Below are 25,823 nucleotides of genomic sequence, written 5' to 3' on the forward strand. Positions count from 1 at the left end.
GGAAAAAACAAATATAAGCTTGATCCAAAACTTTTATGGCCTGAAATGTTTTTAATGGTCGACCTTCATTCAACACTGCCTGTAATGTGGTCCACTTGAGATGGGTTATACCTCATTTTTTGTCTCATAATACAAAATTATCAATAAAAATATACGTATGGCATGGATAGAACAAATACATCATGGGGTTTCCCACGGAGCACCGACCATCAGCCATTGGCTGGTGGCAGGGGGAGTAGCCAAACCCTTTCCGTGAGCGCGTGGCGGTAGAACGTCTCTGGTGAATACCTACCTAATTCTTGTCCGGTTGTACGAGATATATAAAGAGCTTGCGGTTTATAGGGTTTTATCCGCGCGAACCCCATATCCATTCCAGTGGGTTTCAGAGAGAGATAGAGCTCCATCAATGGCGCCGAGCGACAAGAAGACGAGGTCGACGAGCAGAAACCCGGAACTGATCCGTGGGATACGAAAATACTCACGGTCGAAAATGTATCACAAGAGAGGACTGTGGGCCATCAAGGCAAAGAACGGTGGATCTTTTCCCCGCCACGGCCCCAAACCCTCTCCCCCAAAACCCACAGAGAAGCCTCCCAAATTCTACCCTGCCGACGACGTCAGGCTGCCTATCGCTAACCGTCACAAGCCCAAGCCCACCAAGCTCAGGTCCTTTCTCCCTCCCATCTAGTGTTTTTTTTTTTTTTTGAGAAATGACCATGCCCTGATTCGTCCGCCCTGGTATTTCGTCAATCTACTCGGTCCAGCATTGGATTGAGGGCGCCCGCAAAATCATCTAGAATGGGATATAATGGTCATCGGATTATTGATTTTTTCTTCGGGCCGATAATGTGTTGTTTTTTAGGGTTACTCTTTCTCTCTTGTTCACGGAGTTTTCAGCGTGTCGGATTTAAGTTTTTAGGATTTTGATTCTGTGGAAACAGGGCGAGCATCACTCCCGGAACAGTTTTAATAATCTTGGCTGGGAGATTCATGGGGAAGAGGGTTGTTTTCCTGAAACAGCTCCTGTCCGGGTTGCTTCTTGTCACTGGTGAGAAATTCTCTAACTTTAGTGAAAATGCTGCTATTTCTTCCTTCTTATTTTTGGATTTTTTATACTTTTTGGTGATATGATGAATGTTGGAAATTATCTGGTCCTATTGTTAAATGTGTTGTCAATGTGCATTCAGTGGAGTAGAGTCAAGTCAATCAGGACCGTCCATTCCATGGGTCTTATAGTGTATAAGCAATGGTTTTGAAACCATGCCTAGCTGACAATTCCAGCCATAACCTTTCTGCCGCACATCCTGCTGAATGTAAACCATCAGACCGTTCCCTTTTTTCTATTTGTTTACCATCAGTTTTAAGATAACTGATTAGGTTGCTTGTGTAAATACATTAAAAGTGGACCTTGGATTTCCCTTTCATTTGTTTATTGTTGTGCATTTGAGGCCCACCTGAATAGTGTACTGGTGTTATTTTAAAATCACCATGGGGCCTGCTTGATTGAAAGGCCTAGATCTCACACTCGTGCCATATTGACACATCTGGGTTTCTCGTCTCAGCTGTTTGTAGATGGCTAATTGCAAGTAGCATCTATCTTCTTGAAGAATGGGCTGCACATTATATAGATTATGAATCTGTGGCATCTTTAGATACAAGTTGATGGGTTAAGTGTGATATTGTTGATGAAAGTGAAGTTTGGCTCATCAGTTCATGAGTGTTTCAAGATGGAAGATTGTTCGGCTTCCATAGAAGCTATAAATATAGTATAACATATGGCAATGCAAACCCCAAAAGGGGATGCAAATAGATCAGAGAAAATAAGAAAGAGATAGTGGGAAAGAACCCAAACATCTATGAAATCGATGACCATATTATTGATCCTATAGGTCCTACAATTTAAGTTGACAATTGATCCCATCCAATCGATTATCAGGTTGTTCATTGGTCTAGATCATCAATCAAGAAAATTTGACTGGTAGGATTAATAAGATCATAGATCAACCAGCTTTTGTGGTCTTCGAGATGGAAGGTTATTCAGCTTCGTAGAAGCTATATATAGTCTACGAAACGGTCTCTTATATGAAATGGCCGATTTCCTTATTAAAGGAGCGACAAGCCGACAAGATGGTCCGCAGAAGTGAGAATCATCTCCTCATTTCCCTTCTATTAATGTTGTTGTTGTTCTCCTCTTGTTTCAATAAAATTTAATCTGTTATTTAAAAAAAAGGTTTCTCATACACGTTGCTTTCAGAGTGGTAAGCACGATGGCTAGATGTTTTGCAAACTTCAAAATTAAATAATTATCAGGAATGACCAACTCCTTAGAAGGATAATTTTTTTTTTATCCCTCTTCCAACCAAAACAAGATCTGCCAAAATAATCTGGATTATTGAACTGTGGGCCCCACTCCAATAATGGAAAATCTGGGCCATTCTTTTTCAGTGGATTGTTCGAACCAAAATGAGATCCATCAAAACAATCTTTGATTATTAAACCGTGGGCTTCATTCTGATGGAAAATCTCCCCATTATTTTTCAGTGGCACTTAGACTGTTGATTAGATATCCAAAATAAGCCCCAGCAGAAAAGCCCAAAATACAAAAAACAGGCCCATTAACTCATTCGCCCACTCTCTTTCTTCTCCTTCTCTAGGGTTTTAGAAAACCCATCTCCAAAAACAAGTAGTCATGGCTGCCATTACTTGATCTCTGGAAAGAGAAAGAGGAGAAGTGGCAGTGGAGTTGTGGTAGCAACAGTTGCATTGGGTGGCAGTGGCCATGGTTGCCACTGCCATGACTTTTGCTGGCAGAAGCACCAAAAGGAAGGGGAGAGATGGCATGGAAGTGAGCTTGGGAGAGACACCTTGTGTGTGTTCTCCGCTTGCAACAAATTAAAAAAATCCAACTGTTAGCCCGTAAGTGAAAACACAGTTCTCCCCCATGTAAGGTGCTTGTAAGTGACTTGCAGGCTGTAACTCGCTCAAACATGACCTGTGAGTTATAGGCAACTCACTTCCCACAAATGGAACTTACAGGCCTCCAAACAATCCCTAAAAGGAATTTTTGTTTATAATAAGTTAAGAAAGTTTTTTTTTTTTCCTATTATTATTATTATTTTTTGGTAACAGTTTCAATTACCACGTGTTTAGCTAGGATCGTTGGTTATCAGTTTGTTGACATCGTTGAAAGTCCCTTTTTGGTCTACCTAGTTATTTTAATTTTTTTCTTTTGGGTTTTCGAAATTATACATATTTCTACGATAGTGTGCATACAAGATCTGTTATACAGTCTCCTTCAAACTTGGCATGGTGTCCGGATCGATAAGGGTAGAACTAGATTGTGGCAGATGGTGATTCTAGTTGTTTGGTGGTCTATTTGGGAAGAGAGGAACAACAGATGTTTCCGGGATTCTTCTTCCCTCCCCCCCTATTACCTCAAAGGCCAAGCGCCGCACTATTGAATGGGCGGGCCAGTTGAAAGTGTTAAAGTGCTATGATCTTAATTTTCTAGGTGTCTAGTCCGGGTTGCCTCCTTGGCAGCCCCTTTAGCCCTCTTTTGTATTTTCTTTTGTTTCAATACAATTGTTATCTTTCACAAAAAAAAAGATCTATTATAATAAATAAAATTAAAAAAATAACATTCTTTTGATTCATTAATCCAAACTATTCAAATATTGGCGATGGTGACGAGCGGACGTGCGGTGACAATGGTGACGAGCGGTCGTGCGTGGTGATGGTGACGAGCAGTTGTGCGCGGCGAACGGACGATGGTGACGAGCGAATGTTCGCGACGAACAGACCAATGAACTCATCAAGGTTAACGACGAACGAATCATCCGACAATAGGGTAGGGCTCAGTGCTCTTCCAGCTGAAAAAGAATAGAGGATATCGACAATATCCTTATACAGAGCGATAGAGATATCTCCACAACAAAGAATCCCTTAGGACACAATGATATCGAGCAACATCCGGAGCAAGATGGATGACAAACAATCAGAAACAAGAAAAGGTACAGAAAAACGTCAAGAGATGCCGATGAAAGAAAAATCTCAAGAAGATACCCAACCCTGTTCGTGAAGGGATTTCCAGAAGGCTGGGCACCCATCAATTTCGCCAGAGTATTTGGGCGGGCTGGAGCAGTGATGGATGTAATCAGACCAAGACACAGACATAACGGAGCTTTCAAGGACTTCGCCTTGGTGAGGATGAGCTTCGAAGAAGAACTGACGAGAGCAATATGGATGCTCCATGGGGAAAGCTTTGGAGGTATCAAACTTCTGGTTCAAAGAGCTAGATTCGGTCCTGACCAGTGATTGAAACCTAAAATATCCCAACCTAAACCTTTGCTAATCAAAGAATCATCCCCGAAGGCCTCTCAACAGATGCAACACTCATCTTTCAAAGATATTCTCCTCCGAACTAAGGAAGCTACATCCAAGGTGTCCCGTATCGGTATTGGTTGGCGTAACGGTGACCTCCAAAACCGATACGGATACGGGGTCGTAACGGCGATACGGGGGCGTAACGGCCCGTAACGGAGTAAATTTTTTTTTTTGCCAAAAAAATATAAAAAAATATGTATTAAATCCGGAATATTCTAAGCATTCCAAATATGCATTCATTTATAAATTGGAACATGTTTATGGTGGTGTAACGGTCTACTCTTTGGTGAGAAGCTGTATCGGATTGTCTGATTAATTTTTGAACCAAGTAACCTGAATTTGACTACAAAATGTATATATTTAATTTTCTAAATATCTAATCTGTATAATTAACAATTTAATATCTTTCTCCTAGTAGTTTTTTTTAAAATGAAATTAAATTCAGGTAGATGGCGTTGCCAATTTCAGGTTGACTTGGAGGACCAATCTATGCCCCAAATTAGCCTCAAATTCATGCAATTTATTGTCATTATCCCACTTATGTATTAGTGGACATTTATTGGATAGTGAATCATGAAAAAAACCAAAAGGCCCTATTTTAAAAAATAAGAGTACACCAAATAACAATTAAAAACTATTCAAATAATTTGATTTTGGCATTGTGAGTTAGCAATTGCAGTTTATAATTTAATTAGTAAATTTTAAGTTAATATGTCTTTGGTACAATTTTTTATGGCCCCAAATTAGGTGAGACTTGGATTGTGAAGTGTAGCACACATGTCAAAGTTTTTTGGGCCCCACGCATGATGAATGTGTTATATCTAAACCGTCCATTCATTTGACGAGATTGTCTTAAGACTTGACACGAAAAATAATACAGATCTAATTATCAAGTGGACCACACTGCAAAAAGCAATGGGGGATTGAACGTCTACCAGTGAAAACTTTTTTGGGATCACATGACTTTTAAATCAATATGAAATTTGTTTTTCCTCTTCATTCGGGTCTTTTTGACCTCACGAACAGATTGGATGGAAAATAAATGTTACGGGGGGCCTACAAATTGTTTAACGGTGAAAATCATCACCTCCGCTGCTATTTTTGGTGTGGTCCGGACGATCTTTGGATACGATTCATTTTTTAGGTAATGCTCTAAAATAATATTTAAAAATAGATGAATGGTGTGGATATAATAAATACATCACTGTGGAGCCTATAAAACTTTGATCTCCTTTGAACCGTTCGTACAACTCGGACCTCGAGGAGTGTCAGCGCTCGTCTCAGCGTGACACGTACCGACAGCAGCTTACGTTGCCCAAAAAAAAAAAAAAAAGGAAGGAGAGAGGGAAACCGAAAAGAAAAAAGAGGGAAAGAAGAGAAGAAAAAAGAGGGAAAGAGGGAAAGAACAGAGAGAGAGAGAGAGAGAGAGAGGGAGAGAGAGAGAGAGAAGAAGGAGGAGGAGGCCGTAGCCGCAGCAGGACCGCAGCCGCAGCCGCAGCAGGGCCGTAGCAGGCCGAGAAGAGGAAGAAGAAGAAGAAGAAGAAGAAGAAGAAGAGAGAAGAAGAAGAGGAAAAGAAAGGAAAAAGGTAACGGTTATTTATTTATTTATTTTTCCAAGGCCTGTAACAGCCGTTACGGGTCAGTAACGGCCGTTACGCCCGTAACTTGCCCGTAACGGCCGTTACGGCCGATACGTAACCGTTTTGGGACACCCTGGCTACATCGGACAACAAATCTCACTCCATTAACGAAGGCAAATCTATTCCAGATAAAAACACATCATCCTCCGATCAGATAGTTCGAATCTCGTGTTCTAGTCTGGAAGAATCCAAGAAATTCCTCCAAAACGCAGTGGTTATTAGAACAAGTGAGGAAGCTTCGCTTCCTCATATCAACTCCTGGATTCAAGAAAAATGTCAGATTCCCCCAGAGCAGTACATCATCCGTCTGATAGGATATCAAGAAGTCTGGATTAAGCTCAGCCCGGGAGTTGATCAAGATATCCTCATCAGCGTAGGAACTACATTCAATGACGATTTCATCTTTGCGGTCCAAAGATGGGAGGATTTCTCTCTATTTGGTTCGGAAGACATTTGGATTCTCATTTGGTCTATTCCATTGGAGGTATGGTGCGAAGAATTCTTCCTCAAAGCAACGGGCTCTTTAGGAAAATTCTTAGAGCTCGATCCTAAGACGCTCCAGGGAGTAGAAATGGGTGTGATAAGAGCCAGAGTGAGACGAAAGAAGGGAAATCCTTTCCCATCCCACATCCAAATGGAGCTAGAAGACAGAATCATCTCCCTCCCAGTGTAGAGGGAGATCTACAATGATCCCATCCCGCGTTGGGGGGCCCTCTGGAGATCCTGAAACTCTGTCCATCGATTTACCACTGCGAAAACAGCCATGATCGTCGATGAAGAAGCACGACATCCATACTCCGCAGGAGCACAATCCCCTAATCTCGGTAGTCTAGCAAATCTCAGTCGACTCCAGCTATCATCTTGTCAACACCATCCGGATTTGTCGACTTGTGGCATCGGGATTTCAAATCCCACCTCTTTCCCCTCCTCGAGCAGCACCCAGCCCTTTACGCGTCGTGCAGAGAAGCTCCCACGTGTCATCGCAACCGCCCTCCCCTCGAGATCCGTGCCATCTATCAACAATGACCTTTCCCTCCAAACACATGGATCCTTCTCTTTTCGAGCCTGTGGCTTGACACCAGCCTCGGATAAGGCATCAGGTTCGGATCCTCATCCCTCTCTAGACATGTTAGCCCTGGAAATTCCGAACCTCTCACCCTTAGATCTCAACCGCCCCATATTCTCAGAGCCTTCAGCCGAACCGAGCACTTGATTTAGCAACTGACCTAAACCTTTGCCTTCCAAACCCATACCTCTTGGAAACGCCAAGAATCCCAATCTAGACCCTTTGCCTCCCAAAGTCACCTGGATCCTTCCCTCTCAGCGCCCCCCAATTCCAAACCCTCCCCCTGCGTCTTCTCTAAATACCCTCTGTGCATCCCCTTCCAAACACCTGTCGTGGAATATTATAGAACCCCCCGACCTAGACAACTACTCTCAAAACTCGGAATACCAAGAATCCACTCTCCCATCTACCCTTACCTCCCGTCAAAGTGACTCTCCAGAGAATGATCTAGCCATCTTATTCCAAGAAGATAGATTGGAAGATCTTATCGAAGTTGAACCCTTGCAGATTCGAACCGGAACCCCATCCCAGGTTATGGACTTCTCTATGATCCCGGTTACGAGCTCCGATTCTCAGAGATCCGATCTGATCGAAGTTATTCAAGGAAAGAAATGGATAAGAGATGCCATCGGTCACGTCGGAAGAGCCCTCAATTTATCTTTTGGGGACTGTCCGGAAGATTATATTGCGCTTTTCCACTGCGTCGAAACTCGCGGCCGACCTCTCCCATCTTTAAGATCTCCTAGACAACGTCCCTTCAGAGCTAGCAACAGCAGGGAACTTCAAAGCCTTTCCTCATCCCTTGGATCAGCGTTCTCTCCCAAGCCTGGCATAGGTCTCAGGCAAAAGGGGCAGATCGGTTTCGCTATGAAGATCTTATCTTGGAATGTCAGGGGTGTGGGATCTAAGCAAAAAAGAAGGATCCTCAAATCCACATGCGATCATATCAACCCAGACGTTATTTGTTTTTAGGAAACTGAAGTCCACAACTTCTCCTCTCAGTTATTGGGATCCATCTAGAAAGCTCAGGATGTTAAATGGGTTTCTTTGAACGCTATTGGTAGTGCGGGAGGCATTCTAGTAGCCTGGAAATCTGCTGTCTGGTCTCTGGTGAACAGCTAGAATGGAGCTTTCTCTCTATCGGTAATCCTTCAAAATTCATCTTATGATCTTCGAATGTTAATTACCTCAGTCTACGGCCCCACTTCAAAAGTTGACAAAGATGATTTCTACGTGGACCTCAACTCAGCTAGGAGCAGTTTCGATGGCCCTTGGTGTATCTGCGAGGATTTTAACATTACAAGATTCGCTGAAGAAAAATCCCACTGCTCCAAAGTCTCCCCCTCTACGCAAAATTTCTCATCATGGATCAATGACCAAGAACTCATAGACCTTCCTCTATTGGGCTCGAGGTTCACCTGGACAAATGGCAGATTCAACCCGACGCAATCCAGGTTGAATATATTTCTTCTGTCCTCGGATTGGATCGACCACTTCCCCTTGGTGACTCAATCAGTCCTCCCCAGAACAACTTCCGATCATTGTCCTCTGTTGCTCTCTTCGGATAGTCAAAGTTGGGGTCCCAAACCATTCAGATTGAATCCTCATGGCTGAAGATTCTAGGATTCCCTCAGCTCATCAAAGATTGGTGGGTTGGTCTCTCTGTGGAAGGTTTTGTTGGTTTCAGACTCAGTGCCAAACTGAAACTCTTGAAAGAAAAAATCAAACAATGGAAAGCTTCGAAACTTGTTACTAAGGAAAAAGAGTTGGATCTTCTGTTATCTGATCTCCAGAAAATCGATCGCAACTCGGAAGTTGGTCCTATGTCTATTGATCAATTGGCTATCAGAATCCAGTAGATTGAGAAAATCTCAGCCAGAGCCTTACAAGATGAAATCGATTGGAAGCAACGATCTAGATCCAAAGGGATCAAGGAGGGAGACAAAAATACTAAGTTTTTTCACAGTATAGCCAGCTCGCGTTTCAGATGCAACAGGATCAACAACATTGAAGTGAAAGGTTCTCGGACTGAAGACAGTCCAGATTGAAGAAGAAGCATTCAATTACTTCAGCAATCTCCTCAAAGCAGAAGAGTGGAAAAGGCCTGGGCTCGATCTTTTACCTTTTAAGAATATATCAATACCCGAAGCCAGACTTCTGGAGATTCCTTTCTCCTTACATGAAGTAAAGACTACTTTGGACGAGATGGATGGTGATAAAGCTCCTTGTCCTGATGGATTTCCCATCCTATTCTTTCAATTTTTTTGGGAGCTTCTCAGCAATGGTGTCATAGAATTCTTTCAGGATTTTTTCGATAGGGGTCTTCTCTCAAAAGGCTGGGAGCCTCTTTCATTGCGCCAATTCCCAAATCTCCGGGTGCTTCCACTTTTAAAGACTTCAAACCGATCAGGCTGATCGGTCTGAAGTCCTTACAAAATCCTAGTCCAAGTCCTGGCTAATCGTTTAAATCAGGTTATGGGAAAGGTGATCTCCAGGAACCAAAGTGCATTTATTCCGAGCAGGCAAATTATTAACAGCGCGTTAATAGCTCATGAATGTCTCCACTCCAGTCATAAATCCGGTTCTAAGGGCATCATCTGCAATCTGGACCTAGAGAAGGCCTATGACCATGTCGACTGGAATTTCCTGCGATACATGCTCTCTCGTATGGGCTTCGGTTCAAAATGGATAGGTTGATCATGGAATGTCTTGGCTTGGCTCATTTTTCTATCCTTTTGAATGGCTCCCCCAAAGGTTTTTTTAAAAGCTCTAGGGCCTTCGCCAAGGGGACCTGCTATCGCCATTCCTTTTCCTCATTGTTGGAGAGGCCTTATCCAATATGATCTCCAAGGCGCAGTCTGAAGGTATTCTCAGTGGTACCAAAATCGAAGGTATGATCAGGCCGATAACTCACATTCAATTTGTGGACGACACATTGCTCTTTAGCGAAGCTAATCAGGAGATGGTGGGTAATCTGCATACTACAATCAAATGCTTCGAAGCGGTCTCTGGTTTGCGTGTCAACATGTCAAAAACTAAGATTTTCGGGATTAATATGGAGCATGAAGAAATCAGTTTCTATGCTTCCCTCTTCAATTGTTCCAGCGGCAGCCTTCCTTCCTCTTTTGTCGGCCTTCCGCTCTACATCGGTAAGCCTCCCATCTCGTATTGGAACAAAGTCATTAAGAGATTTGATCACTACCTCGCCAGATGGAAATGCAGATACTTTTCTTTCGGTGGCTGCGCCACCCTCATCAAATCGGCCCTATCAAACCTTCCGCTTTACTACAGTCCCTATTCAAATGTCCTGCTACGGTTCTGGCTTCTTTGGAAAAACTTAGACGTGATTTCCTTTGGCACGGTAAAGAAGAAAAAAAGAAATTCCATTTGGTCGACTGTAAGGAGGTTTGCAAGCATTACCAGGCTGGTGGTGCTGGGATCAAATCGCTAAAGATCATGAATGGAGCTTTACTAGGCAAGTGGACGTAGAGACTGGGAGTCGAAAAAGATTCGCCATGGAACAATGTCATTAAAAGCAAATATGGCAGTTCTTCGGGTGGCTGGTGGACTTCAGATTCGTCCTCTTACAGAGCCTCAGCCCTTCGGAGAGGCATCCTTGCCATGAAAAAAGTGACCCTCAATCATATGTGCTTTGTCATAGGCAATGGTTCAAATGTTCGTTTTTGGGAAGATAGATGGCTGGGAGATCTGCCTCTTAAATCCCAATTCCCAAACATATACCGTATTGCTCCTAACTACGATATCGCTGTTGCTGCGTGCTTCACTTTATCAGATGGTAATCCAGTATGGAATCTGACTTGTAGGAGAAATCTTCATGACTGGGAGATAGAAGAATTTTCGGTTCTCCTTCATCGCCTATCTAACTTCAAGCTGGATCTTCTATCTGACGATAAGATCAGCTGGAGGCCAGAAAAATCAGGCATTTTTTTGGTTAAATCTTTCTACAATTCCTTGGATTCTATCCCCCTCCAAATGTCTGAAACTATGACAAACCACATATGGAAGTACTCACCCCAAGGTTGTATTTTTTGGTTGGTTGGTTGGGAAAAGCAAAACCCTCACTGTAGATAATCTAAAGAAAAGAGGGATGATCCTTCCCAATGTTTGTCTCTGCTGTTTGGCTGAAGAAGAATCTAACAACCACCTGTTTGTGCACTGCCTTCTCATCAACCTGATTTGGGGCCACATCCTCCTTGCTTTCGGTATCTCCTGGTGTCCCACTCTTTCAACGGGCTCTCTTCTGAAATCTTGGCACAACGTCCGCATCGGCTCTCAAAGAACCCCTATCTGGAGATTCGCCCTTCTGGCGGTCTGGTGGACTGTTTGGGAAGAGAAGAATAGCAGATGTTTTAGAAATGATTCACATTCAGCTCTGTCCCAAGTTCGCGGAGTCAATCAGTTCATTATTGAATGGGCGTCTAGTGTAGACAAGCTAAAAGGATGTAATCTTTTGTTTCTTGGCGTCTAGTTGGTCCGCTATCTCAGCGGCCCTAGCCCAATGTTTTTTGTTTTTCCCTTTTCTCTTGTCCTCCCCCCCCCCCCTTCTTTTAATACAAATTGTGTTACCCTTTAAAATTTTAAAATTAAATTTTTTTTTTTTTAAACATTCTTTTGATTCAAATATTAATTACAATGTCATATGTATGTACAACTATATTGCATAAACTACAGCTCCTACTTATATATAAACTGAAATGTCCATGTGTATGTATAGCAAATGGGGGACTGGTGAGAGATGCACTTCTTATTTTGGTTAGGGTCATATAAAATGGGATGTAGAAGCTGATAGTCTAATAAAAGTGGTAGTTGCAGGAGATGAGCTTCTTTTTTCAGTTACGGCCATAGAAAGTGGGATGTAGAGCCGAGCCTATTGTGAGTCCTCAGGGTGTCGTGTTGTAATTTCGGCCTTGTTGCCCTCTTCTTTTCTGACCCTCCTTTTGTTTTAACAAATTTGAGACTTGGTAGTCTTTACTAGTGCAACCCATGTGAGACCTATAGGCTAGCATGTAGTGGAAGAAGTAGTGCACCCTGTACACGTTCCTGTACCCTGTTCATGGAGACCTGTTATCTAGTATACTTGCTCCAGATAGGTGACTTTATCAACCTTTCCACACGGTTGCTTTCCTAACTTCATGTACGTTAGCCAACTCTAACATTTAGTATGTCAAAGTTTGTAGAGTGTCCATAGCTTGCCAACAGTTTCTCGCTTCCAATACCTTTAATGCACTTGCATACAGCCAAGACTGTTGCTTGGATCATCTATGTGATGGCCTTGTTTTGAATTTCTTTTTGAATGATTCATTTAGCTGTTAATTTGCTTTATTAAAATTATGCAAATAATATTTTTTTCTTACTTAAACTTGTTTCTTTCTTCATATGGTATGATTGTTTGTCAAACTTCTATTTTATGTTAATAATGTAAGTGTTTTTTTCTCGGTCGATGCAGGATGGGTGATCTAACCTAGAATGATGTGCTGAAATTACATAACGGATTAATTAAAGCATTCAAAACACAAAATAAAACTATTCTATCACAAAGTTAGAGAATCCAAGTAACAAAACATGTTCCAATTCACCGTAAACAAACCCGTAATGTAAATCTAACAAAATATGAATCAATTAGGATCTATAGAAGGTAGAACTTCCATCTAGCACAGAAATTAATCTTGCTTCAAAGAGAATCACTTGTCCTAGTTAGGGTTTTGGTAGGTTAGGGTTAATTTTAAGAACTATGAAATTGGGAATTTAGATTAGGGTTTGGGATTAGGGAAGTTAGGATTTGGGAATTAGGGTTTTTAGATTCTGGAAGATTTAGGGTTAGGGTTTTGGGGAATCTAGGTTTTAGGATTGGGATTAAGGGTTTTAGGGGGTATGGGTTTCAAGGAGAAAGGAGCAATGATTAAAGAGGGAAAGGAAGGGGAGAGGGGCTGTTCTTACAAACGGCCGTGCTGTCACGGTCGTACGGTCATGGGTGGGGATCCGTATGGTTGTACGGTTAGGGTAGGTTTAGGTTTAGGTGGGTGATTGGGATGGGTTTAGAGGAAAACAAAAGGAGGAGAGAGAGAGAGAGAGAGAGAGAGAGAGAGAGAGAGAGAGAGAACCTTAAAAGAAGAGGATAGGAGAGGGATAAGAAATGATGACTTCACACCAATCCAATCACATGAGGTTTTCTTTGCTCAAGCAAAAGAGGCGTTAAAAAAAATAAAAATAAAAATTCAATGTATCGTAATGCTAGGGCATTCACATGCCCACCCCTTTATAGTCTTTTGGTGTGTTTTTTTACAAAAATACCCCTATAGCCAATTTTTTCCTAAAATACCTCATAAATCAACTAATACATAAAACAAGCAACAAAATAAATAACATAACTAAAAAAACAGCTAAACTAATGTCCCATGATGTCCACGGCCAATATGGGTCTATGATTAAGATGGGCCAACAATCCAAATGATCAAACACGCGAAATCCAATGGTCTAGATGTGTTCAATAAGATCCTATTGGCACCCCACATGCATCTTCCCCAGTGTGGGGTCTTCAAAGATTTATAAACTTGCATGTGGGCTCTTCTAACACGGTTATGTACTCGATCCGGGCCCCATATAATGATCATCTAACCATAGAGATGCTAGAATTGGGGCCAAAGATCTCCTCCTCTTTTGGTATACTCTGATTGGTACTCGGATGTCCTCATCACCGGTTCTTACCAGATGATAACATTGCTTGTATGCTTCTCTCTCTCTCTCTCTCTCTCTCTCTCTCTCTCTCTCTCTCTCTCTCCATTTAATGTATTTGCTTTTTAGATAAATATCATTAATGTATCAATAATGCTTCTATTGCCCTGTTTCTAACAGGGCCATTTAAGGTTAATGGTGTTCCACTATGACGGGTAAACCAAGCATATGTGATTGCCACATCCACCAGAGTTGACATTTCTGGTGTCGATGTTGGAAAATTCAATGAAAAATATTTTGCCAAGGAAGCAAAGAAGAAGAGGAAGAAGGGAGAAGGCGAGTTTTTTGAGGCAGAAAAAGAGGTATGCCCTCCCTTTATATATGGCAATGGGGTTGGAGTTGTAATTGTTTGTTTGCTAATGTTCCTTTTGGCTAAATATAGGAATCAAAGGCCCTCCCACAAGCCAAGAAGGATGATCAAAAAGCCGTGGATGCCCAGTTGATTAAGTCTATTGAGGTTATTCCAGACTTGAATGCTTACTTGACTGCCAGGTTTTCTCTTAGGTCAGGCATGAAACCTCATGAGCTTGTTTTCTAGAAGAAATGCTGTGGAGGTGTTAGGATTCCATCTCTCTGGGATTTTTTATTTTTATTTTTTTAAAATTCTAGTCATAGTCACTTTTTTGGTTTTAAATGGTGACATATATCTGCCTGTTTGTTTATCCTTGTTTATCCCAGTTTTGCTTCATATTCAAGACATTTTCATTATTCAATCTTTTCAGCAGAGTATGCTGTGTGGAGCAATACATAGTATGTCAAGGTTGTGAATTATATGCTAACTTAGCTATGAGCTTCAGGATTAGGGTGACAACTCTTTTACTTTCTTGTCCATGCACTATGACCAAGAGGAGTTTAAGGGGCTGTTTGGCAGCAGTGGAAGTTGTCTCTAACTACACACCGGACTGTTTAGTTGTGGCGTATGTGTGCCCATGTGCCATGAGTGCCACTATCCATCTTCCACAATGTGCCACATTCACCATTCAAATGTTATTCATGCACATGTGGCACTTGTGCCACCATACATTGTCAAGTGCCCTGGATGTGCTACCAACAATGAACATTTTCAAGCACCCCAGCGCCACCTGTGCCTAGTTTTCAATGTGCTTATACACCACCTGTCAAATAGTCTTTCCTTATTCCAGGTGCTTGACACACAATCAGCATAGTTGGTCTTGGACAGCTAAGGCTGACCAGCCTGGTCCAGGTCAGCCTGACCCAGGTCCAGGGCTGAATTTTGCTGCTATGAAATAGGCTCTAAGGGCTAAGGCTCAGATGAACAACACAAAAGCTTTACTGTTTAAGTAAAGTTTCTTGCCGAAGGAGAGATTGGGATTATTGTTGGTTGTCCTACCATCTTTGTAATGAGAATGTTCAAGCAGATGAACAGCATAAAAACTACAGTGTTTAGGTAATTTTTCTTCATGTAGGAGAGATTGCAAATGTTGATTGGATGTCCTAGTGTCCATAGGTGGGCATTTTCAAGCATACCTTAATGCCTTTTTGTCACTTTGAGACCTAGCTACTGCCTCTGCAGCTACAATGTTAATTTGATCGAGAAAAATTTTTATTCGAATATTTGGAAGTGGATGCCTTGTAGTGCATTTGTACAATGATTTTGGATACTTTTACATGCGTTTTTGCGGCTATGCATGTGTTTTTATACCTGGGGGGTTGATATCTGCTCCCACTATTTGATAGATATTTCTTTCCTGCCTCTGTTAATACTGGAGTACAAAGTAGAAAAGGATGCATCTTTCAATCACGATTGGAGTAATTGTGTAAATAGTGCTCTATTTGTAATTTTGACACTATTTAATAGATATTTCTTTCCTGCCTCTGTTAATACTGGAGCACAAAATGGAAAAGGATGCATCTTTCAGTCAGGATTGGAGTAATTGTGTAAATAGTGCTCTATTTGTAATTTTGACACATTTACCTATATTTGAATTGCTTGAAGATACTGCAGGGTAATGCATGATACTTGCTATCGATTTCTGTTGATTGCGAAAGAATTATGAATCAGATGATTCCCTGATAATGCTTTTATCTGCAATCATTCATCACTTTTTCATGTTGGTGTTTGAAAAGTCACTAAGTGGCTTGATGGGATTCAAATGTCTGTCTGAAACTGTGTACTTTTCTTACTAAGTAATGAACAACTAGAAGAATGTTTTCCGTTTCCACATCATTAAACAGATTGTCAATGATGACTTTGGAGTGACTTGGGAGTTGGTAAATATGGTCAGTGTAGTCTTCGTCAATTAGGAACTTGCATGTAGTTAGGTATAAATTGCTTTTATCTGCAATCATTCATCACTTTTTCATGTTGGTGTTTGAAAAGTCACTAAGTGGCTTATTGGGATTCAAATGTCTGTCTGAAACTGTGTTCTTTTCTTACCAAGTAATTAACGACTAGAAGAACGTTTTCCGTTTCCACATCATTAAACAGATTGTCAATGTTGGTGTTTGAAAAGTCACTAAGTGGCTTATGGTCAGTGTAGTCTTCGTCAATTAGGAACTTGTGTGTAGTCAGCTATATATTTCATTTTGGGATTCAAATAACTACCTCGACTTTTTTTTCTTTCTTTTTTTTTTTGTAATTCTTTATTTTCTTAAGTTGTTAGTGGTTAATGTTGTGGTCTTCAATTAGTTCTCTTGCATTAATCAGTTAGGAAGAGCTTGGAACCAAGAGAAGATTCTTATGCTTATGGGATGGCTTCTTGAAGGGGATGTTTTGGTTTGGGAGTGTTGTGAATTCATAGATGGATGGTTGGTGTGCAATGTCATTTTTGTAGAATTTGGGGAATGGCTTCTTGTAGGGCACTTGCGAAGGCAATGAATGAAGTCTTGAATATGGAAGATGGAAGGATATAGAAATGGGAGGCATTATGAAACTTAATGGAGAGATATTTCTTCAAATGTTTATTTCGTCTGGATGAGAGGTGCCCTGCTCCCTTGCACCAGCAGGCAAATTCGATTTCAGTGAGCGTGGAGTTCTATCGGACGGTGAGAAAAAATTGGATAATTTTCGACATGGTGAGACTGACTTCCCAATATTTGTGTGCGCGGGTAAAAAGGTGGAAAAATCATGGATCACTTGTTTATTCATCATAAGCATTAACTAAGATTTGGGCTTTATCCTTTTTAGGAATTTGATCGGTATTTCAAGGTAAGGTTGGGAGAGGCAAGCAGCTTTGGAGGGGTCCTTTTGAGGCAGGCAGGGATCCATTTGAGCAGAGGAAAGATTATATAGATAACATATCCGAGTGTCTAGGGTGGTATCCGGAAAGAAAAAAAGAAGTTGGTTGCTCATCAACGTTGTTCATGGCTTCTTTGGAGAAAAGACTGGAGGAAGGAGTGAGTTAGTGGCTCTGATGAAAATGTTCAATGAAATTCAATTTCAACGCAAATTTACTTTTATGACATTATGAGTTTGTTCATAGGCTAAACATTTTGTTTCATTATGTAGGAACTAGGAAGAGAGGCCATTGAGACAGCCAATGCTTTGGGCCTCTTTTTAAAAAAGATAGCCAACACCTTGACAGGAGATAGTGTAGCCAGATCTAACCGATATTTTGGAAATGATTTTTCTCATGTGAAGCTTCATCATCATCATCATCATCATCATCATCATCATCTATGCCTTATCCCAAGCAATTGGGATCAGCAATCTCACTTGAATTGGAGTGTTTTTTTTTTTTTTTGAGAAGTGAAGCTACATGCTTTCAATGGTAGGGTTGTTATGCATCTGGGGAAATAAACACAAACAGAAGACATTACACAGAATAGAAGAGCTCCATGCTTTTAATGGTAGTTTTGTTATTCATCAGGGTCAGCTTCATCATCATCATCATCATCTGTGCCTTATCCCAAGCAATTGGGATCAGTAATCTCACTTGAATTGAAGGTTTTTTTTTTTGGGAGAAGTGAAGCTACATGCTTTCAATGGTAGGGTTGTTATGCATCAGGGGAAAGAAACACAAACAGAAGACATTACACAGAATAGAAGAGCTCCATGTTTTTAATGGTAGTTTTGTTATTCATCAGGGGAAATAAAGACAAACAGAAGGTATTTTACCAAGAATAGAAGACATTATTACACCTATTCAAACCACGTCCAACAGGGACTTGGAACTAGCGTCCAGTAGCCAACGGTATTACATAGGAGTAAAATAATATTGAGGACTGTAAAACAAGAACCACAAAAGGCAGTGATAATAAGAAAGATAAAACAAGAGAGCCAAGGGGCTTGAAGAAGACATGAACAATCTAAATCAATGCAATATTATATGGACATGGCAGTGTCGCCAGAGGAACTCATTCTTCTCAGAGCATACTGTCAGTACGAGCTGGCAATCTCTTGAAGAAATTGCTTGGAACGGAAGGCAATTTGCTCCGAAATCTGGGGTGACGGAGCATGTATAAGCCTGCAACCAGTGCCACTGCCCTGAAAGGAGTCACATAGAGCACCACGGCTGTGCATAAACAGAAGGCTGTGAAGAGGCTTGTGGCTCTTGGGTCTCTCCAGCTTAGCAGAGACTGGAATCTCTCCCCCTGTGTTGCTATGTCTCCAACCACTGTCTGTATCCTCCCTGCTACGCTTCTTAATCTATCGTACCTCATCTGAACTGTGTCCCAGGACTTTGATGTTGGAAACGTGTCGAACTCCTCGTCCAGCTCATCTGGGTGAACTGCCTCTGCCCATGAAAGCCTGGTGTCCATATGTGGTGGATGCCTCGGCCGAAATCTGAAGTTCCATATCCCGATGAGGAACATGTAGAGGAAGACCGTTGGAAGTATCAGTTCTGGATACCAGATCAATATCAGGAACAGAACATGAACCAGAACAGACGTGATTGGGTTCTTCCAGTGACAAACACTATCAAACCATCTGCCAACAGAGATCATCCCCGACAGCAGTGACATGATCCTGAAGAAGTTAGCTTTGCTCTTTCTCATACTCCACATATGGGAATCCACATCCAGCATGTATTCCACAACCTCTTTTCTCAGTGGCGGTTCGGCCCTTCCAAGCCTCACCGCTACTATGGTCATGGCCTGGTACCTTAGATTGTCTACCTGGTTAACTGTGAATGGGTGGATGTAATGCATCTTTGGTAGCAGTGGATGCCCGTACAGGTATATCATGTTAGTCACTGACAGACAAGTGAAACGAACTGCCAACTGAAGTTCCCCCATCTTCTTCACCCCAGATGGGTGTAGAACAAGAAGTGGGTAAGAATGCGTATAAACCCTATATGCTTCCAGGGTCGATAATCGGATTCTTACCTTTCCGATCCTTGAATCTCTAGCAGACCCAGCGCCACTTTTCTCCTGGCCCCCCAAGTGACAGTTATCAAAAACTCCTAGTGTGATCACAGTGCACGGATCATACACCTCCCATGTGTATTGCTCATTCCATTTGGGGCTGAAGCTGCCTATTATTGTTCGGGTCCGCACCCACTTCTGTCCATACTTGGCAACACAGTAAGCATCAGTAGCACCTCTGCCGTCCTTCGATTTCATGGGCTGCAGGTCTTTTGCACTCAGGATGCCCACTTCCAATATGCCAATTGGTTGCTTCCAGAGCTGTTTGGCAGTGGGGCGTAGGTCACTTATGTACATTGTTGACTCGTCGATTACGTGATAAGCACCCTCGAGACAGACTCGTAGGTGAATCCTGCTTGAAAACTTGAGCTCCTTCCTCCGGTCACCTTCCAAGACTCCAAACCCGAATTTCTCAAGGTTGTACCAACGAGAATGGACTGGCCTGTGATCCAGTCGTTTCTCGAACGTCGTTAAAGGCAGGGTGATCTTTCCAAGCACCTCGTCTTTTGATTGATGCACTCGATCTTCTACTGTTAGAACCAAATTTTCTTCGAAGGGTTCTGCAGCTACAAAGACCAGGTCTTCATTCCAGAGCGGGTTGATGGTACGTGTTGGGCAAAGCTTGGTCCTGAGCACCTGATGGCCGACCTGAACTCTCGCGAAGGCCTCTGGATGTCGGCCTTTGTCGTTTGGCTGTATATCTTGAGCTTCGATTACATTGACTCTGAGGTACCAGAGCTTAGGTGAGACATAAACCTTTGATCTGATGTTGAACACACCCTCCCCATAAACAGAGGCAGCATCTGAGTGCCATGCCTCTGTGAAAGCTTCATCAGCTTGCGTACCTAACCAAACTGCGAGCATGATCTCACCTTTCACCTTGCCCTCTCCTCTTCGGTCCTCAAGTCTATACCACTGAGGTGCCAGGGGACTGTCGGGTGGAACCCTTGTTGGCACCTCATTCAGATCGAACACCACCTTCCCGATCCAGTCATCTCTCCCCACTATTTCTTTTTCCCTGATGAAGACCTCGACTATTGATGACTGGATCTTGTCTTTGGCGAATGCGAACACCTGGTTCCACTCTGGGTTGTGCTTCTTCTCGAAGTGTCTTGTCGTTCCTTTGTAGTTGCCGAGCTTCACCTCTGCATATGGGTTACAGCTTCCGGAGATGGAGTTGGGAGGGAGGTCTTTGGCTTTGACCACCCGCACATATAGGTAGTACATCTGTTCGACAAGGTCATACGTGCTGGTGAATTTGTCTCCGCTCATCCACCCTCCAGGGCGGCCGCCTTCGAGCGGCCATCGCTCTCCGAGGTTGGGGTTTGTGTCCTTCAGACTGTAATCACCCTGGTTGTCATGATGAACTTGTGGGTTGGTCTGGTGCATGGTTAATGGTGCACCCTCAGGCCGTGTCTCCACTGATATTCCTGGCTGAGGGAAGACTTGCTGTTTATTTATGTGTTGGGTTGTCTTGGTTTTCACTTCCACAGGCTCTTTGATCTCTGGTTCTTTTGGAGAAGCTGTATTATCAGTAACTGCAGCAGCAGCGGGGGGATTGTTGGAAAGAGCAGCAGCAGCAGGGGTGTTGTTGGTGGCAGTAGCAGTGTTATGAGAAATAGGAGATTGTGGATAAGGTGGAGGTGATGTGGGCTCTGGTGAAATATAAATTTTGAGGCTGATATCGCCCCTGACGTGTGAGAAAAACCACTTCTTTTCTAATGGGAATCTCTGTAAAGTTTCCTCTCCTTCTCTAACAGTGTTGGAACAGAGAATGCTTACTTTCCCAAGAGAGTTGCGCTCAGGGAATGACCTCCGCTCATTGTAAACAGAGACCTCAATGCTGCGGCTTTGGAGGCTCTTGAGATCGTCGAGGTGGAAGGTGAGCTTTTGGTTCCAGCTGGGGTTGAGGTTTTTGTGGATAGTGTGGGTCCTGATGCGCTGGTTATTGAAATCGACTTCTACAAATGGGCTAGATGAACCTTCTCCATCTTTGGGCATAAGATTGTGGGCATCCACCACCTCCACCACTAAATTCATACTAGGTGCCTTTTTGGTGCCTCCCTACCGCGAGAAGCAAGGAAGCTGCCCCACCAGCAAGAAACCCCAAAGCCCGATTCCGAAGCAAAGGCAGTGTTCCGATTATGATTCTTGAAAGCAAAAGGCGAAAGGAAGGAATAGTCAGGGTTTTGGCTCTTTCCTTTTCTCAGATGACAGGTTTTGTTATTCTTTTCTTTGGGAGGAAGATGGTGGTTTGTACGAGAAGCTGGCTGTGTAAGTTGGGCTTCTAGTAAAAAAAATTCTACTCCAGTCTAGTGCTCCATCCGTGGCTGAAGGCCGGTTTGGTGGGGGGAGAGAGGGAGAGGCATTGGGTTTGTGTTTGAAAGAGAGCATTAGAGTTTTCTTAATCTGCAAGGTTAGGCAGAGCAAAAGGGTTAATTAAAATGGGGATTTTATGCTGTTTTCTTGCCTGATTAGAGCGGGATATAACATAGTAAGGGAATACCAAAATGACCCCTGGTCGTGGGCAATTTGCTCAAGACTTCCAATGGGGCCCAAGCCATGGGTATTACCGTCATTCCACAAATTTTTTGTTTTTGTTAATCAAAATTCCTTTATTCTCCCAGGAGCCATGGGCCCATGAGGGTTGTTGAGGCTAATGGCATTGCTGATTCCATTGGCCAGAATGAGGTTTTAGGTAGCTTAGTGAAAGGAAGGAGAAAAGCAAGTGAGAATAGGAAAGTACAGAGTAAAAAAAGAGAAAAATAAATAATAAGAGATTTGGTTTTTGTGGTCATTACAAAGATGCTTTCTTTCTGCTTTATTTTATTCCCTCTTTATTCGAAATCTGATGCGATCCTCATTTCCCTTCATATTTTTATGATGGGGAAGTTCCCCCAACATCCCTTTCTTCCTGTGTCAACTATCCTATGTATCATGAAAATAACCCAACTTGCCCTTCAGCAGGCTGCTTTAGAACGTGAACCAACCTTTATCCTCACGAGGGCAGCTGTTGTCATTTGCATCCTATACAACCCAATCATATGATCAGTTGTGCCCATGATGGCTAATCTTACCATTTTGGCCTTGTGTATTACATGAGATCTTTTTCTTCCATTTTCCGGTGAAATTTACAGACACCTTCATGGCATGTTTAGATTTGTGGGAAAAGAAAAGGGTGGAATGTTCGTCCACTTGGTTTTCCATTGTCTAGACATTTTGTGTTGTTTGGATAGAAAAGAAAGTAATAGATTGCGCACAGGAATCATCACCGCTTTCTGTAATTAAGTTCTCACATACAAAATATAAGGTGACCATTGCTAGAGGAATATGAGATTTCCACTTATCTAAACAAGATTGTTAAAATTGGAATTAATGTTTCTGTGGTGCTTATGGAAATAATCCTTTGGAAATATAGTTAATTTTTCACTCCTACGTGCAATTCAAGCTTGCACGAAATGTGTTTGGTTGCTGATTTTTTATTTTTTGGTTTAATAACACATTGGCTGGCTTTTACATTTCTCAGGAACTTAAAAAAGAGGTTTCTCGTGAAAACCAGTGTATCAACAAAACAAAATTGAGCGAAACATACAAATCAGGAAATGAATGAAACAGGGCCTTAAGGTGAGGGAATGGTTTGTTGTAGCTTTTTACATTGAGAACGAGGGTATGTTTTGAAATTATGTCAAAATTTAGGGGTACAAGCATACCTCTCTAGTACTACTTTGAAACTTATATTCCTCCCCATCAATTTTCTTTGATGCGTTTCCATCTTGACCTTTATTCGTAGACACTCTCGTAGCTTCACTAACAATGCTCTGCTTACTGAATGATTCTCACGTGCACTCTTTTTCTCTCTTCTGGTGATTAGCTGACACGTATCAAGGTCGTCATCACCTGGGCCAAGGCCCATACACTCCAGTTCGTGCCCATGTCAGCATCTTTGTGGATATTACAAATGAAAAGATAGTCCACTTTCCAAAGTGGTAGCACCGAAAGACCCATTCGCTAATTGGGCTTGGTCCAAAGCCGACCTGCGACCCACATGAACCATTTAATTGTAACTGGGTAGGGCTTAACCGAACCGACCCCATGCAGCATGACTTCACAGTGGTTTTAACAATGGAAAATGGAGCTAAAAGTATGTCTAGCTAGCCCAATTAGTGAATGCATTTGAACATGCATCATGTGGATGTATCTTTACTTACGTCTATTGATTTGGTTCTGGTTTTGGGCAATACGGCGGTTAGGTTGTGGGTAGTCTTAAACCCGAGGCTGACCAATTTACTAAAAAGGGCCACATTTTTTAACCAGTGTCCAGCCAATTTAATTACACAGGCCACATTTCTGACCAGAGCCGGATTGAGCTTGACCCACTACCCATTTAGCTTGGCTCAAATCTACCTCAAAAGTGGGTTGAGCCAGTTGACCCTCAGTCCGACCTAACCCATTGCTAACTCTAGTTGGGCCAGTTGACCCATGGGCTAACCTGACCCTTTGCCACCCTAGTCAAAAGTAAGCAGACGCCCCTCTATTAGACAATCTTTTATCCACTTAATCACCATTCTCAAGTGATCCGATCGTTGCTTTACCCTGTCAAACTTTCCTGTAGAGAGATGGGTCCACAACATTCCGTATCTTCCTGCTTCATGAAGTAAGGACGGGCCGGGGCTGAATCTGTGCAAGGTAGACTAAAGCCCAGGCGTTGCCCATTTGGTTTTCTTCTTTGTTGCTACATCTGACCATTCGGAGAAACAAGACTGGTCCCTTTATAGATTGTGATGGATCTGGGATGGGTTTTGTGTCGCTTGCGTTCATTGCTTTTTTTTTTTGGGGTTATCAATTGTTTTCGTCTTTGTGACATTATCAACAGTTAGGATGGCAAAAAAAAAAAAAAACATCCAGGGCGAATCCATGAAGTTTTTAATGGTGGGGATTCGATCATGGCTGTTTCCTGTGGTGTGATCCACATAAGATTTGGGCCAGCTTCATTTTTGGAATCTAGCCCTAAAATGAGCTGACAAAATGGTTGGACGGTGTGGATTTAAGGTACATACATCACTGTGAGCTCCACAGTCAGGGAACCCACCCACCTCAGTGGATCAGAGGATCCACTGAGGCCGTGCCCTTTTTATTTGGGGCACCCAATCAACATGATGGGGCCCACTTGATGTGCGGATCGGATGGCACATGCACAACATGATGGGCCCCACATAGGGAGTCGAATAACTTTTGCATGTGGCTGAATGCGTTTCCACATGTGAATAACTTGAAAACGTAGGCACACCAATTCGAGCGTTGATCAAACATCCACTCAGCAGTGAGCACTTCCCCAACGGTAGCATGCATGGATACCGATTGCGGAAGTACGGAGAATCTATGATTTGTACCACATGATAATTGGGCTGACCTGATTCTCTTGGGGAATCTAATAATCATGGTGGGGCTGATGATGCACGGGTCAGATGGCATATGCACAACATGGTAGGCCCCACACATGCAGTTGAATAACTTCTACTCGTAGTTGAATAACTTTTAAACGTTGTTTATTTAGTCTTGCAGAGACACAGTTTCGACCATTTGATCAAACATCGACCCATGGCCGAGCGATCATTCGCCACTCAGCACTTGTTTAACGGTGGTCCGCAGAGACACCGATTGTGGAAGTACGAAGAGTAATCAAATCCCTGCATCTTCCCGCCCTGCGGTATCTTCCCACACAGCCTATTGTAGCTCGCGTTGAACAGCTGAAGATCCTCCAACGCCGTTATTTGTGACGGAATATTCCCCCAGATCCTGTTATGGGAGATATCCAGCAACGTCAGGTTCATTGGAAACAGCGCCCCCGATAAATCGAACTCGAGAAGGTTACGCGATATATCGATCCTGAACGTCGATCTCGCGGGATTTCTGAACAGCATCAACGCGTCCCCCACGAGCTTATTCCGGGATAGATCGATCACCGAGAAATCCAAATTACCGAGAGATTCCGGTATTTTGCCGGACAGCTGGTTGTGCGACAGGTAGAGATCCGGTACGGTTCCCGCGAAATGGCCGAAAGATTCCGGTATCTCGCCGGTCAGCCGGTTGCGGTCGAGATGCAGGGCGCCGAGCTTGGTGAGGCTTGCCAGCGAGGCGGGGATCGATCCTGAGAGATTGTTGTAGGAGAGTTCGAGAAATTCGAGATTTTGGAGCTGGCTGAGAAATTGGGGGACGGATCCGGAGAGGTTGGTCCAGCTGAGACGGAGCATCTTGAGGTTCTTGAGTTTTGCGATGGACGGTGGGATTTCGCCGGAGAGATTTGAGAGCTTTCGGAAGACGAGGGTGTTGAGGTAGGGAAGGTCACCGACGGACGGTGGGATTTGGCCGGAGATCTCACCGCTGAAGATAGTGAGCTCTACGATGCGGTTGGTTTGGAGGTCGCATTCGACGCAGTACCAGTTGCAGCAGTCAGTGGAGGGGTCCCACGAGGCGAGGAGGTAGGGGTTGTTGAGTGATTTCTTGATTTTGAGGAGGACATTTTTGTCATTTGGGTTGCAGCGGGCGGAGAGAGAGGAGATGAAGAGGGATGATAGGAGGAAGAGGAGTAGAGAGAAACGAACTGCATCCATAACTGAGTATGAGCTTGGATAGAGAGAGAGAGAGAGAGTTGA

The 25,823-nt window shown here is 42.8% G+C and overlaps 3 protein-coding genes across 3 annotated transcripts; 1 reads left to right on the plus strand and 2 right to left on the minus strand.

Annotated features, from left to right (window-relative positions):
• Positions 1-295: 295 nt before the first annotated feature.
• On the plus strand, positions 296-14,644 carry LOC131220333 (large ribosomal subunit protein eL6-like). The gene is made up of 4 exons (XM_058215282.1): positions 296-666; positions 942-1,048; positions 13,963-14,144; positions 14,225-14,644. The coding sequence occupies exons 1-3, from the start codon at positions 407-409 to the stop codon at positions 13,992-13,994; spliced, it is 399 nt and encodes a 132-aa protein (XP_058071265.1). The 5' UTR covers positions 296-406; the 3' UTR covers positions 13,995-14,144; positions 14,225-14,644.
• A 3,203-nt stretch (positions 14,645-17,847) lies between these two features.
• On the minus strand, positions 17,848-21,668 carry LOC131220323 (FT-interacting protein 1-like). Its single transcript, XM_058215274.1, has one exon. It carries the CDS (start codon positions 21,208-21,210, stop codon positions 18,169-18,171), a length of 3,042 nt encoding a protein of 1,013 aa, XP_058071257.1. The 5' UTR covers positions 21,211-21,668; the 3' UTR covers positions 17,848-18,168.
• A 3,023-nt stretch (positions 21,669-24,691) lies between these two features.
• Positions 24,692-25,823, minus strand: LOC131220343 (polygalacturonase inhibitor-like). Its single transcript, XM_058215292.1, has one exon. It carries the CDS (start codon positions 25,779-25,781, stop codon positions 24,792-24,794), a length of 990 nt encoding a protein of 329 aa, XP_058071275.1. The 5' UTR covers positions 25,782-25,823; the 3' UTR covers positions 24,692-24,791.

This window comes from Magnolia sinica, chromosome 1, assembly GCF_029962835.1.
Source record: "Magnolia sinica isolate HGM2019 chromosome 1, MsV1, whole genome shotgun sequence".
In the NCBI taxonomy this organism is placed as follows: domain Eukaryota; kingdom Viridiplantae; phylum Streptophyta; class Magnoliopsida; order Magnoliales; family Magnoliaceae; genus Magnolia; species Magnolia sinica.

Excerpts from the sequence above, each read along its gene's own strand:
- LOC131220333 (XM_058215282.1), top strand. The coding sequence starts at position 407 with ATGGCGCCGAGCGACAAGAAGACGAGGTCGACGAGCAGAAACCCGGAA. Across the intron at positions 667-941 it reads CCCAAGCCCACCAAGCTCAG|GGCGAGCATCACTCCCGGAA; the intron begins GTCCTTTCTCCC and ends CTGTGGAAACAG. Across the intron at positions 1,049-13,962 it reads CGGGTTGCTTCTTGTCACTG|GGCCATTTAAGGTTAATGGT; the intron begins GTGAGAAATTCT and ends TGTTTCTAACAG.
- LOC131220323 (XM_058215274.1), bottom strand. The coding sequence starts at position 21,210 with ATGAATTTAGTGGTGGAGGTGGTGGATGCCCACAATCTTATGCCCAAA.
- LOC131220343 (XM_058215292.1), bottom strand. The coding sequence starts at position 25,781 with ATGGATGCAGTTCGTTTCTCTCTACTCCTCTTCCTCCTATCATCCCTC.